The sequence below is a fragment of the Protopterus annectens genome, chromosome 8.part0 (assembly GCF_019279795.1).
Source record: "Protopterus annectens isolate FY-2018-M chromosome 8.part0, PAN1.0, whole genome shotgun sequence".
NCBI classification, from domain to species: Eukaryota; Metazoa; Chordata; order Ceratodontiformes; family Protopteridae; genus Protopterus; species Protopterus annectens.
The window spans coordinates 233,990,205-234,002,907 of NC_056741.1; the positions used below are offsets into that span (position 1 = coordinate 233,990,205).

Consider the following 12,703-nt stretch of genomic DNA (forward strand, 5'->3'; position numbering starts at 1 on the left):
GGAGAAATGGGTTTGTCCCTGTCAATTTCCAAAGCAAATAAGGACAGTGACACCCCCCCATTACTTCTGTTTTGGGGATCCTTTAAAGCTTATGAAGTCCTTCTTGCACTTGTTTGTGACCCCCGTACTTTCTCCTCAGAAGTGTTATAATCATTTTCTGGACAGAAAGAATTAAGAGCCATGGATCATTCTCCTTATGGAGCCCATTCATATAGACAGACTGTAATTAGAAAGATGTAATGATTCTGCTTTGTCTAGCCCTGAGCACACCACATCTTAGAGGACTTTGTGGTGTTGTGAAGGCCATGCAAGGAGAACGGGTGTCTGGTTACTGGCAGAAGTCCAGAAGAAAGGCATCAGAAATCTATATGTTGGAAAGAAGAGGAATGCTATAACAAGGGACTAAAGGAGTTTGCGGTGTTCACGTTGGACAGCAAAGGAGGCAGGGGGGGACATAATATGGATGCAAAAGATCTTTTATGTGAGATGTGAAGAGGTCATCCTCAACAGAAAGAAGAGCATGGGTAGCAAATTGTAAGGACCATCTATCTATCTATCTATCTATCTATCTATCTATCTATCTATCTATCTATCTATCTATCTATCTATCCATCCAGCTGACTTGACCCTGGAACCCTCACTAACTCAGTTCAAAAACAAACTCAAGAAATACTTCAAAACCCATTGGTTATGTCCTTGCACTAACCCCAACTAGTGACCTCTCTATTTCTTAGGTACCTTACCTTCAACTACTTCTAACTTTTTTCTACCACTCCATTTCAGGAAGGATCAATTGTATAACTGCTGCTTAGTGTGTCTTAAACCTGAATGTAATGTTATGTATGTTTAACTTTGAAAATAATGTTATGTTTTGTAAAATGTTTTATAATAAGTTAGTACTCTGTGTGCTAAATGCTGGTATTGCTTATGACTGTAATCCTGCTTGAAACTAGCATTTACTAAATGTTCAATGTGTATTATCTTGGAGCTTTTCTCCCCAGGCCTCCTCTGAAAATGGACATGTATCCAGTCGGACTATCCCGGCCAACAAATGTAAAATAAATAAATCTACTCCCTTATCTTTGTAAGTAGTTCTTCACAGAGAAGGTTGCAGGCCCGTGAGATGAACTTCTTGAATGGGTGGTAGAGGTTCTGTGAAAGCATTCAGGAGAGTATTTATTTGTTTATACTTTTATCAGTTGATTATGTTCTCTTGTCCAAAGAGCCTTTCCAGGCATGACCCAGGCCAAAAGGTCAGTGAAATGTAGTTAATTGCAATAAGCAGTGATACAGTTACAAGTGCAGTAGTAGAAAAAAGAAACGCAACAATGCCCCACTATTTCAGTGTTTAAAATAAACTGAATACAAATTGCAATAACAGTGCCATTATAGTAGGAATAATACAGCAAATCGCAGTTAGTAGCATTTGAAATTAAAAGTAAGAAGAATGAGTAATAGGCAATAATTTACCAGTTATTTTGTTCTTAACAGATCGCACTCCTTCTGTGTGCTACCCGGAGAAGGTTTTACTTTGAACTATACTTTTAAACTTGGAAACAGCCTACCAAGAGCTTCTAGCAAGATTTATCTGTTATTTATAACTGCTGTATAAAAATCATAATTAATATGTGCTGTATCCTCAACCAGTAGCGCTCAAATCCTTCCTCGGATATTTAGTATAGCACTATAACACAGAAATGCAGTTATAAAGAGGTTTCTTAACTATTGATTATATACCATAGCGTTATGCATTGTTACCTAGCCTGCCACGCTACTATCTCTAGGTCAGATACAAGGATATGATTTCTCCTTAGTAGCTGCTATAACTTGCTATCTGGTCAGATATTTTACCACTTATAGCACACTTTATTATGCTCAGGTACACAATGCTGTATTCTCTCACCTAGTTTCACTTTCAGTTATTTTTTTATTATTAAGCTCTAAAACGCTGTTTTTCGGCTAGCAGTGCTACTTTTCCGGCCGGCATGCTATTGACGCACACAATTTGAAATTAAAGCTGTACACTGAAAAGCGATCACAACTGCTGACTATATGCTGTGTTCTGAACATTTAACATAGATTGTTTGATGTTACTTAATGCCATATTTGCTATGCTATTCCTGTACACATTATCTAGCTAGTAACCACCACTTGTGTGTTTTTACTGTTTGAAGTTTAACAAAGTTTTTTTTTTTTGTAAAGGTATATCTTGACTACCTGTGTTTAAACTGTATTGCATCTCACACTCCATTCATCTACTGACTTGCATTTGTTTTCACCAGTTCTCATCCTACTTCTGCATTGATCTTAACCTAGCTGCCATTTTATATTTTACTTCTTCTCTATCTCTCTTTCAGTTTAAAGCCTTGTGCCTGTGTTACAGGCTCTCCCCCTTACTGCAACATAGCAAGGTAGAAGGAAACCAATCAAGAACAGAAGGGCATACCCAACAGGAAACCCTACGTGAACTACCTAGACTCTCCTCGCTTAGCCTCACAGTGTAGGAGATAACCTACTGTTTTTATAGGTATTAAACTAACTTTTGTGAGTGCTTAAAGTAGAACCTATTGTAAGGGCCAGCACACCGAGGACCTACCCCTAGGCCATCTTCTACTTTCCTACTTGTATTCCTCCTTTACCTCCTATCTTTAGGCTTAAATGTAACTCACTTCTTACTCCACTAGAGGGCAGCAGAACTTAAAGCATGTAAAGTTGTTTCTTACTGCTAGCCAAACTCCTGTAGTGCCATGGTGCAGCCTTCTTCTGTTATCCTTGCTAGTACTCTTACTAAATGTAATTACCTCCCTCTGTCAGATAGGTAAAGTATTAACCTTATTAGTGTCTACCATTAATAAACTTGAACCACTCTGAAAAAATAGGAAAGGAAGTAACCTTATTAGTGTTTATTATACATACACTAGAAAGCTTATTCAACTGTCCTTTACTGCTCCTGTCCTAAAACTCCTTAATTAACTTTCTAAACCAGTTAATTTTCCTGCGTTAGAACTCCTTACTATTACCTCTCTCTCCTATACATCTTTTCTATATGCTTTACCCCTTTATGTCTTTTAATAAGTTATTATAGAAAGTGATTCTTACCTTCTCTTAGCCTATAGAACACAGTCTCACTGTATAACTGATTGTCTCCCAGCCTCTCTCAGCTGTACCCCGCTCCGTTCGCCCTGTGGGCTCACTTTGCTACCCTACCCCCAATTCCCACCCACCCCCAGTAGTCCTAACCTTATACTTCTCTTACCACACCCCCTCCCTCATCTTACCAATCCTACTCGCCAATCTATTTACTAAAGTATCTACACCCATCCCTGTTATCTATTACTTCTTCAAGCCACTCCTTATTGTAACTTACCACACCCCTTCATCCTTCAGCCACTAACAAGTTGTTCTATCCTCTCTTTACTCTTCTCATTCATTACCTCCTTGCTTTCTACATCTCTACTCAACTCCTAAAACTTTTTATACATAATCTCTAAAGATGCCTTTAACAGTAAAAATAAATATTACCAAATCCATACTCATAACCATACTATCAAGTACCCTGACCTATACCTATATCCTCACCTCCTTTGAAGAACCATACTATTACCATTTTAACTACTCTCCTAAACAGACAGCAATACACACTTCTGTACTACCTATTAGTCAAATTAACATCAACTCAACTCCCAGCTATCTACTACCTAACTACCATAGACTCTCCCACATTAAATACAATATATCCACAGTAAAGAAAGTGAAATATCTAACCAACTTTATTAATAACTCTGCATTAAGACTCATTAAACCCTCCTTAAAAGATGATGACATCCACCCTAACCCTGGCCCTACCAATCCACCTACCCTAATAACCCAGCTCATACTCCCCAACTCTTTCCTAATAGGACATCTGAATATCCGCAGCCTTAATAACAAAGTAACCCATCTCCATGCCCTTTTAGATACCCATAGCTTTGACATCCTCTGTCTGACAGAAACATGGTTAAAACCTGAGACCAAAGATAATGAAGTCATTCCCCAAGGGTATAATGTACTGAGACAAGACCGTATAAAAAGTAAGGGTGGGGGAGTAGCAGTCTTATTCAAAGACGGACTTCAGATCTCCACTTTACTTTTCTACCCACCTCAAGATAGTAAGGCAGAAGTACTTATCACCAGATTTCAAATCAAACAAATCAAATCTCTATATATCATCTGCATCTACCTACCACCCGGTAATAATATCAGTACTATAGAGTATATTCTAAGCTGGGTGTCCTCAACTTACCCCCATGAAACTATTATACTTGGTGATTTTAATACTGATTGGAAAACTGTCAATGCTGATAATCCTACCTCCCATATCAACCTTCATGGCTTCAGTTAAACTATCACCTCTACAACCAGAATCAATAAACCAAACAAAAAAGAGAGCACCCTAGACTGGATACTTATAAATAGACAAAAACAAACTTACAATGTAGGAACTCTACCTGACAATGTTAGTGATCATACATTAACCTACATCCTTAGGCATAAAATGATATCTCAATTCCCCCCATATACAGAATCATACTTACCAACAAACACTTCAACCCAGTATCATTCCAAAATGAACTAAGTGCCTGTGACTGGAACCCCTTAAAAACTCTACCACTTGAAGAGGCTGTCAATTATCTAAACTCTAAATTCCTATCTATCCTTGACAGGCATGCACCCAAAAGGTCCATCAGAATGAAGGCCAAACCAGCCCTCTGGCTTTCCAAAGAAACCAGGCAAAAAATCTTACTTAGGAATAAACCCTGGGCTAAGTGGAGAGCTAACACAAATATTTCTGATCAACAAATGTTTAAGCAACTAAGAAATAGTACAAAAAAGGCAATACTCATGGATAAAAAGAACTACTACTGTAAACTACAGCAAAATCACCAAAACAACCCCCAGAAGTTCTGGTCTAGTATCAATAAACTCCTTTCCCCAGGGCACTCTCGTACACCTACCCCACTTCAGGCAGACCCAGATACCCCCCATCAAACTACCAATACCTTCAACTCCTTTACAGAAACCATACAAGCACCAGCTAGTCAACTTACTCCAGGCAACTCAAGCCTTCCCACCTCCATACCCAGCACTCTACCAGCATTCTATATGCAACCTATCTCTACCACTCTCATCTACAAACTCATTCAAAAACTTAAGCCTTGTACTTCTTCTGCCGACCAGCTACCTTCTGAATACCTCCAAAAAGCAGCCAAAGTAATTTCATATCCCATATCCATCCTCATAAACAGAACCATTAAGGAAGAAATCATTCCAGACATCTGGAAAATCTTGCACATTACCCCCCCTTCACAAAGGTGGTAACTCAAATGATTACTCTAACTACCGGCCAATAGCTCTTTTATCACCCTTAGCAAAAATCATGGAAAAATGCATTCACCAACAACTTTTAAACCATTTAACTCAAAATAACACAATAGCTAAGTGTCAGCATGGTTTTAGGTCATCACATAGCACCACTACCGCCCTGTTATCCTTTACAGATGTTATAAATAGAAATTGCAATAACAACAACCTCTCATCTGCACTCTTTATTGACCTCTCAAAAGCTTTTGATATGGTAAACCATACCCTTCTTATCAACATTCTTGAATCCTTTTCCCTTGACTCTCTGGCTATTAAATGGTTCATGTCCTACCTAACCAATAGACAACAAGCAGTTCTCTGGGAAAATAATATATCATCCCTTCTACCAGTCACCCTCTGAGTCCCTCAAGGCTCTATTCTAGGCCCACTCCTTTTTTCTCTTTTTATCAACGACCTCCATGTAGCAATCCCACAAGCCACCTGCATTCAATATGCAGATGATTCAACATTAATATGCTCGGCAAGCTCCCCATCTGAACTACATTCTCTGACTCAGAATGTATTCAACACAGTTGAAACATGGTTCACAAAACGTTGCCTCCTTCTCAATGCTAAAAAAACCAAGCTCCTTCTCTTTACACCCACCAGTAAGTCCTCCCCTATAGATTTCTCTGTCATTTCCAATAATCGCACAACCATATACCCAGACTCTACCACCAAGTTGTTAGGAATTACTATTGACAATAACCTTACGTTTGATACCCACATAAATAATACCATAAAAACTGTCAACAGAAAAATTGGCTCCTTATATCGAATCAGAACTTTCCTAACTCCAATAGCTAGAACCAAGATTGCACACTCCCATTTAATTTCAACTCTTCTATATGCCTGTCCCATATACACTAACCTCAAAAAAAATAACCTTGTCAAACTAGCTCATGCCTACAACAACATCGCCAGATTTGCCACTGGCAATCCTTTTAGAACTCACCACTGTTTAAATCTAATGCAGCTAGGCTGGCTTGAACTTCAAAACCATCTGAATATCTCCCAACTAACCATTGCCCACAAGATATTTTATCAACCTAACAGCACTCCTATACTATCTAATCTCATAATCCCCTATAAAAATCTAAACTCCCTACGCTCTTCTAGCAAACTTCTAGCTAGCATAATCAAGACTAACAACACGGCTGGTGATTTTCTGTTTTCTAACACAGTGGGAAAAAACTGGAACCTACTCCCCAACGAACTAACATCACTTTCTTCCTTGCCTCTCTTTAAACAAAACCTCAAAAGACACCTTAAAACACACTGGTTATGCCCCTGCAGTAACCCTGACTAACCTTCTGGATTTGCTAATATTATTTCCGCCTCCTACTATATGTTCCAAACTCTAATGCATACTTTTTGAAGCAGAACAGGAACTGGTGAACACAATAGAACATACTGGTGGAATCTATCCTGTTGATTATCACAAAACATTCTTATTTTCATAATTTTATCATACCCTTTTGTCTCTTTTATTTGTGTAAATAATTTAACACATACTTTTGTCACTTTTATATTAGTGTAAATACCATCTTTTATCTCCATTTTTTATTCACTGCTTCTTGTATGTTTTATTGAACTACTTTCATTTACTATGTATCAACTATGATTTGCATCGTTTGTATTGTATTTCAAATTTATAATCAAATTGTTTACTACTGGAGCTTTTCTCCCCGGGCCTCTACTGAAAATGGAAATATATCCAGTTAGACTAGCCCAGTTAACAAATGTAAAATAAAATAAGGGGAAAGACCAGATTAATGCATAAGAAATACTTGTTGCTGTGATACCTTAATAAGGCAGAATATAGAGGGAGTGTAGGAAAGGATAATTAGTGTAGAATTAAATCCATGTGTGTAAGGGAGAGACATGGAATTGATGCAGGAGTAAACAGATGTAAAGAAAACGTAAGGGGAAGGGGAGGTAGAATGTTATATGCACTTAGAGTATACTGGATAGGCTTAATATCCCCTTCATCTGTCTGGCTTTTTTTTTTGCCTTGCTAAAGCTCCCTTTTGTGCTGTTAATTTTTTTTCCGGCTTTCCTTTTTTAGTCCTAATACTGTGTGTGAAGTTAGCAGATGAACTGACTGGAAGCTGACAGACTAAGTTTAGATACCGAGATGTAGTATCACAACTTTTTTAGCCTTTGAGCTAGATAACAAGCTAGTTTTCAAGGCATATGTAGCTGCCATACTTCTTCTTTGGAAAGCAGGGACAGCTAGATCTTTAGAGGAATGCACGTCACATGATTACATTGATGCTGGGAATGGGTTGAGTGATTCTTTGTTAAAGGGCAGGAACCTAACCGATAACACTTTTAATTTTCTGATGGCGTGGAAAGAGCAGACTGGGAAACCCTGCTTCTTGCTGATCACTGCAATAAGACATCAGTACCGTTCAGCAGGGCTTGCTGCTCTGAGACTTGCACTTTGCACTGTTTAAGTGCAGGTTTTCTGCTTTGTCACCAGGGAAGACTTTTCCTGCTTTAATCAAAAACTATATTCCTTATGAATGCAGACATCTAGAAGTCCCTAGAGCACTGCAAACAGTATTTCATATTGACACAGAAGTCACTGAAGTGTAGCTGAGTCAAATGCATGCATACATTAGGACTGTGCACCATATTTTTGAAGCATTTGAAAGGAGTCCTCTATTGATGTACTGATAAAATGCATGATTGTGCAAGAATTTAAATTTAAACCATAGCAGTACACAGCTGTACTTGCCCACCATTTAATAAATAAAGGTAACAGCAGTTGATGACATAATTGTCCACTATAGAAAGTTTTAAATTCTTCTTCATTATATTACAAAACGGCTCCTTTGTGTACTAGCATTATTGCTGACATTGCAAGAATTTAATAAATCAGTATTGGCAGCATAATTTACTGCAGTAAACTAATGCTGTGAATCACTGAAACTCCTAGGTTTATAGCATTTTCTTCACTAATGCATTGCAGTGGCAATCCACACTGCACACATTTGGGTTTCTGAGAGTTAAAAACTGGTATGGTATTTGGTTGTATAGGGTTTTTATCATTCGGTTATTTTAGCTGAAAATCATCTTTTCACCACCATAAAGTTAGTACTGCAGCTGAATTTTCACATTACTTTGAGCATATCACTAAAAATACTAAACCACAAAGTGGCTTCTGAAATTCAAACTCCATAGGCTGTAATGTGAGGAAGTCTTCCTGCCTCTTAGATGAACTTGACTACTTTCTTTTCAAGGGAACACGAAAAGCTGAAGAGCGAGGCCCATATTCTAAAGCAAGAGCTTGATGCATCGGAGAAAGAGACACAGAGGATGCGTCTTGTCAATGCTGCACTTGAAAGGCAGAGAGATGTGACTCGAGAGCAGAAAGAAAGTGAGCAGCAGGAGAAGGACAGGGCAAGGATAGAGACTGAGAAAGGGTGAGTAATGTCCATAATGTGCTCATCGTTTTGAACTCTGTTGTTCCTTACACCTCACATCATACATTGTGCTCCATTTGCCTTCTCTGTAACACTGAGCAAGTCACTTAACCATTCAGTGCTCTATGGTAGATGGGAAGTTGAGCTATACTTCTTGGTGATCTCCTAGGGATTTATGAGTTTGTGTATTTATATGCTGATGTTTTTTTTTTTTTTTTTAATTTGGGCACACACTGGCAAAATGCTAATGCTCGTGTATGTGTACTTCCTAGGTGGCCTGAAATTGCAGACCCTAGGAGAAAGAATGAGACAAGGTCTACATTTCCTCTCAATGTTTGCTGTTTCTCTGAGGTTCGGTGATCTTGTGATGAAAGTAATCAAGACTTGGGAGCATTGGACTTGCCTCCTGCAGAAATTATTTAAAAAAAAATGTTGCATCTCTCCTATTTCTTACAAGCTCATGTACTTGTGTTCTGAGTATTGTAGCTCATGCAATATAAGGCACTGTTGCCAAGGTTGGGCATTTGGAGAATATGTAGTGAAACTGGCCTGGAAATGCTTAGCGTCTCGTTAGCTGGGTTGTAACTGCCTCTCCTTTTGGACATAAGACGTTGAAAAAAAAACAACACAGGAAGATGGAAAATCTCAGGAAAGTTGTAACCAGCAAAGCAGGCTGGGCATGTGAGGCATTAGACATTCCAATAATTCCATATAGGCTATGAGGACATGGCTTATTTGAGGTTACCTTGTGGCAGTTCCCTTGCTATAGTTACTGTAGCACAGACATCTGCCAAAGCCTATTTAGAGACTAGCAGATGACTAGTGTCTTTCTTTGGTTATTGCTGTGTCATGGCCAGATGCTGGTCACCTGGCATCAGCTGTGAGCCAGTGCATTTTGCAGGCCCCTAGAGTGAGGAACTGAAAATGTCGTACTGTTTATGTGGAGTATATATCTGGCTCTTTGGCATCTGTTACTATTTTTGGTGAACCAATCCCTTTCTTGGACGTAGAGGTACAACCAGCTTTGGATTAGGTGTCTGGCATTTGTCTGGGTCATTTTCAGCTGCAAAAAAGTACGTTTCTACATGTCAGAGAGGTTAACATTGTCTTTCCCTTCGCAACTGTACCCAGCACATCTGGGTACTCAGCTCTCTAGCCAAAACTTTCACCTAACTCATCAGTCAGCACTGAGTAAGACCAAAACTTGACTTATGCTTTGCAAATGTACTGTCCCCTAGGCTGTGACAAAAATAGTGAAGAGTTTTGTGCCAAGGTCCATCGTTTTCAAATGGACCTTAAACTTAATGCTGAAAAATTTTAAGTGAGATTCAAAGAAATGTCTCACATTCTCAAAAGGTACCTGGAACTGTTGGCCATACAGTATCCAAAACTAACTGGTATTCTTTCAGTTTTCTAATTGCTTTTGAGATTGCATCTTTGGAGTCAGATTGGCAGCCCCCTACTCCCAGAAAACCTGACTACTTTTGCAGGGTAGAGGAAAGAGTTAATATTTGCATAAGAACTCTGTTGCCAGAACAGTGGTCATCTCTCACAGTGTAAGAAGGGGCTACAAGCCACCACCCGCTAACAGTGCAATTCCTAATGACAAGTAAAACAGACTACTGGATCATTTTGGCACATGGTATGTACTTCTACAACCTTTGGTATCTGGGCTGTAAACTACTAATCTCAGTACCAGGAGGATATTTTGAAGTAAATAAAAATGGCAGATTCTGTTAAAGTGTCAAAAGGATGAGTTTTTCTAAACTTTTTAAGATGTCATAGAGGGTTGGTAGGCATGCCCTTAAGAGTGGGTATGATGTTATATGTGGCTCAGGTTTCAACCCGTACATGAAGATGCAAGGGGCCAAATTCTCAGGGCCCATCTAGGTAAATGCTGGTTGTTTACCCTTCCCTCAAAAGAAGTGTTTAAGGGACTTGTAGAAGAGGGAGTAATGATCCAGACAGTGCTGGATAATGGGCCTCATGGGCTGAAGCTGAAACTTAAATGGAGTCTATTTAATTAGTCTGACAATAGCATGTGATTTCAGATTAAACTGGGAGTAGAAGCAGCAGGACCTATTTCAGACTAGTGCACCTAGAACTGCAGCTTCAACAGTCCCCTTGTTAATCTGGCCCTGCAGATGGTGAAACAGTTCATTGGTACAATAGGAGCTACCCTACTGAGCGGTGGTACTTCTGCCAAAAGCAAACAAAAACTGAACAGTTTAAACAGAAAAAAAAGCTTTTGAGTGATAAAATTGGAGTGGAGCAAGAAACCAGGGTTGACAGCACAGAAGGGATTAGTGGACCTCCTCTGACACAAGAAACTCCCTTCAGTTTCTGACTCAATGGCAGACCCCCCCCCCCACTCCATCCCACCCAACTTGATAGAAGACTGAGTTGATTCAAAGACAATTTGTTTGCTCAAACCTATGGTGCTTGGATAAAGGAGCTGATAGCTACTGTGGTACAAACAGAAAACTTTCTGTTTTATCGGCATACCACATGTTCTTACAGTGCAAGTGTTGTTTGTTCACAAGTAATTGACCAGCAGATCCATACAAGGAGTGCTACCAGCAGTAGAACGTATAGACTATTATTCCAGACTGTACTTGGTATTAGATCAAGACAGTCCATGTTGACTTGTTCTGAACTTCTGAGCCCTAAAAGAGTTTCTGAGGATAAAACAGCACAAAGTGTTAATGCTGCAGTCTTTGTTGTCATTGATAATGCCTTATTCTATAATGGTTGCCTTGAACATGAAGTATGCATATCTCCATATCCCCATTTCTCAGGGCACAGAAGGTTCCTTTATTTAATATAACACCATTATTGTCTGTTCACCTCCTTGCAGTTTGGGCTTTCCGCTGCTCTCAAAGGTATTTACCATGTATTTAGCACTTGTCTTTGCCTGTCAAAGATTCATAGGGGTGCATATTCCCTACCCAGAAGACTGTCTGATTCAGGTCCAGTCCCAGGAGGATGAGATTTGAACCTGACCATGTCTTGTCTGACTAACCTGTGCATTTCCAGAAGTATGCCAAAAATCAAACTGCTCCCCTTCAAGGTCAAGACTTTCTTTGAGCAGCATATGACACTTCAGAACCAGAGAATTTCTACTTGAGGACCAGGTCTCCCTTATCAAATCCCTTATCTGGAGTTCATCAAGAGGCAGGGAGAGAACCCTCAGAGGTCTGGGGAAAATGACAGCTTCATTTCTAATGTTCTCCTTGTGGTGCTATTTGAGGAAGGTCCAGTGGCATTTGAGAAACTATGTCTATAATATTTTCACCTCTTGGATATTTCACTACCTTTGAACCTCTGAAACATGGAAACTCAAAATGTTAATTTTAAATTAAATTGTATTTAACACTTTAGCCCCAAAAGATGACTTCTGAATACACATGATCCTCTCAGTTCATCTATAGGGATTTCCACTGATGTGCACTGCTAGTAACCAGAAACATAGGCATACCCTTTGGTCCCTATCAGACTCAGAATACCCAGAGCCTGACCATTTGTTCCTTAGTCCTGGCCTGAGGAACCCAGTATGACTAGATACGTGGTTCAGGGAGAATGGTATCGCACATCTTGAAAACAGCACAGAAACACCACAGAAATTTAATACAGTAGCATCCACTCCTGTCAGCTGTGCAGATTAGCAGTGCCTGCTTGGGATACTCCCCTGCAACAGAGCATCCTCCTGCTGGCAGTTTACATTTTTTCAGACCAGAATGGCCTAGCTGACCTACTGAGTAAATCTACTGCCAACTCACACGAGGGGGGACTGTACACAGGCACCTTCCGATGTATTATTGAGTGATGGAGGTTACATATTTAGACCTCATTGCAACACTTCATAATTGCTA

At 39.4% G+C, this 12,703-nt stretch overlaps 1 protein-coding gene across 1 annotated transcript in view; it reads left to right on the forward strand.

Annotated features, from left to right (window-relative positions):
* The window catches only part of LOC122808201 (rootletin-like), a 546,256-nt gene that overhangs the window by 75,416 nt on the left and 458,137 nt on the right, over window positions 1-12,703 (forward strand). The window contains exon 3 of the mRNA XM_044079170.1: window positions 8,649-8,831. Coding sequence (XP_043935105.1) covers window positions 8,649-8,831 — 183 coding nt within the window. The remainder of the gene's footprint in view (window positions 1-8,648; window positions 8,832-12,703) is intronic.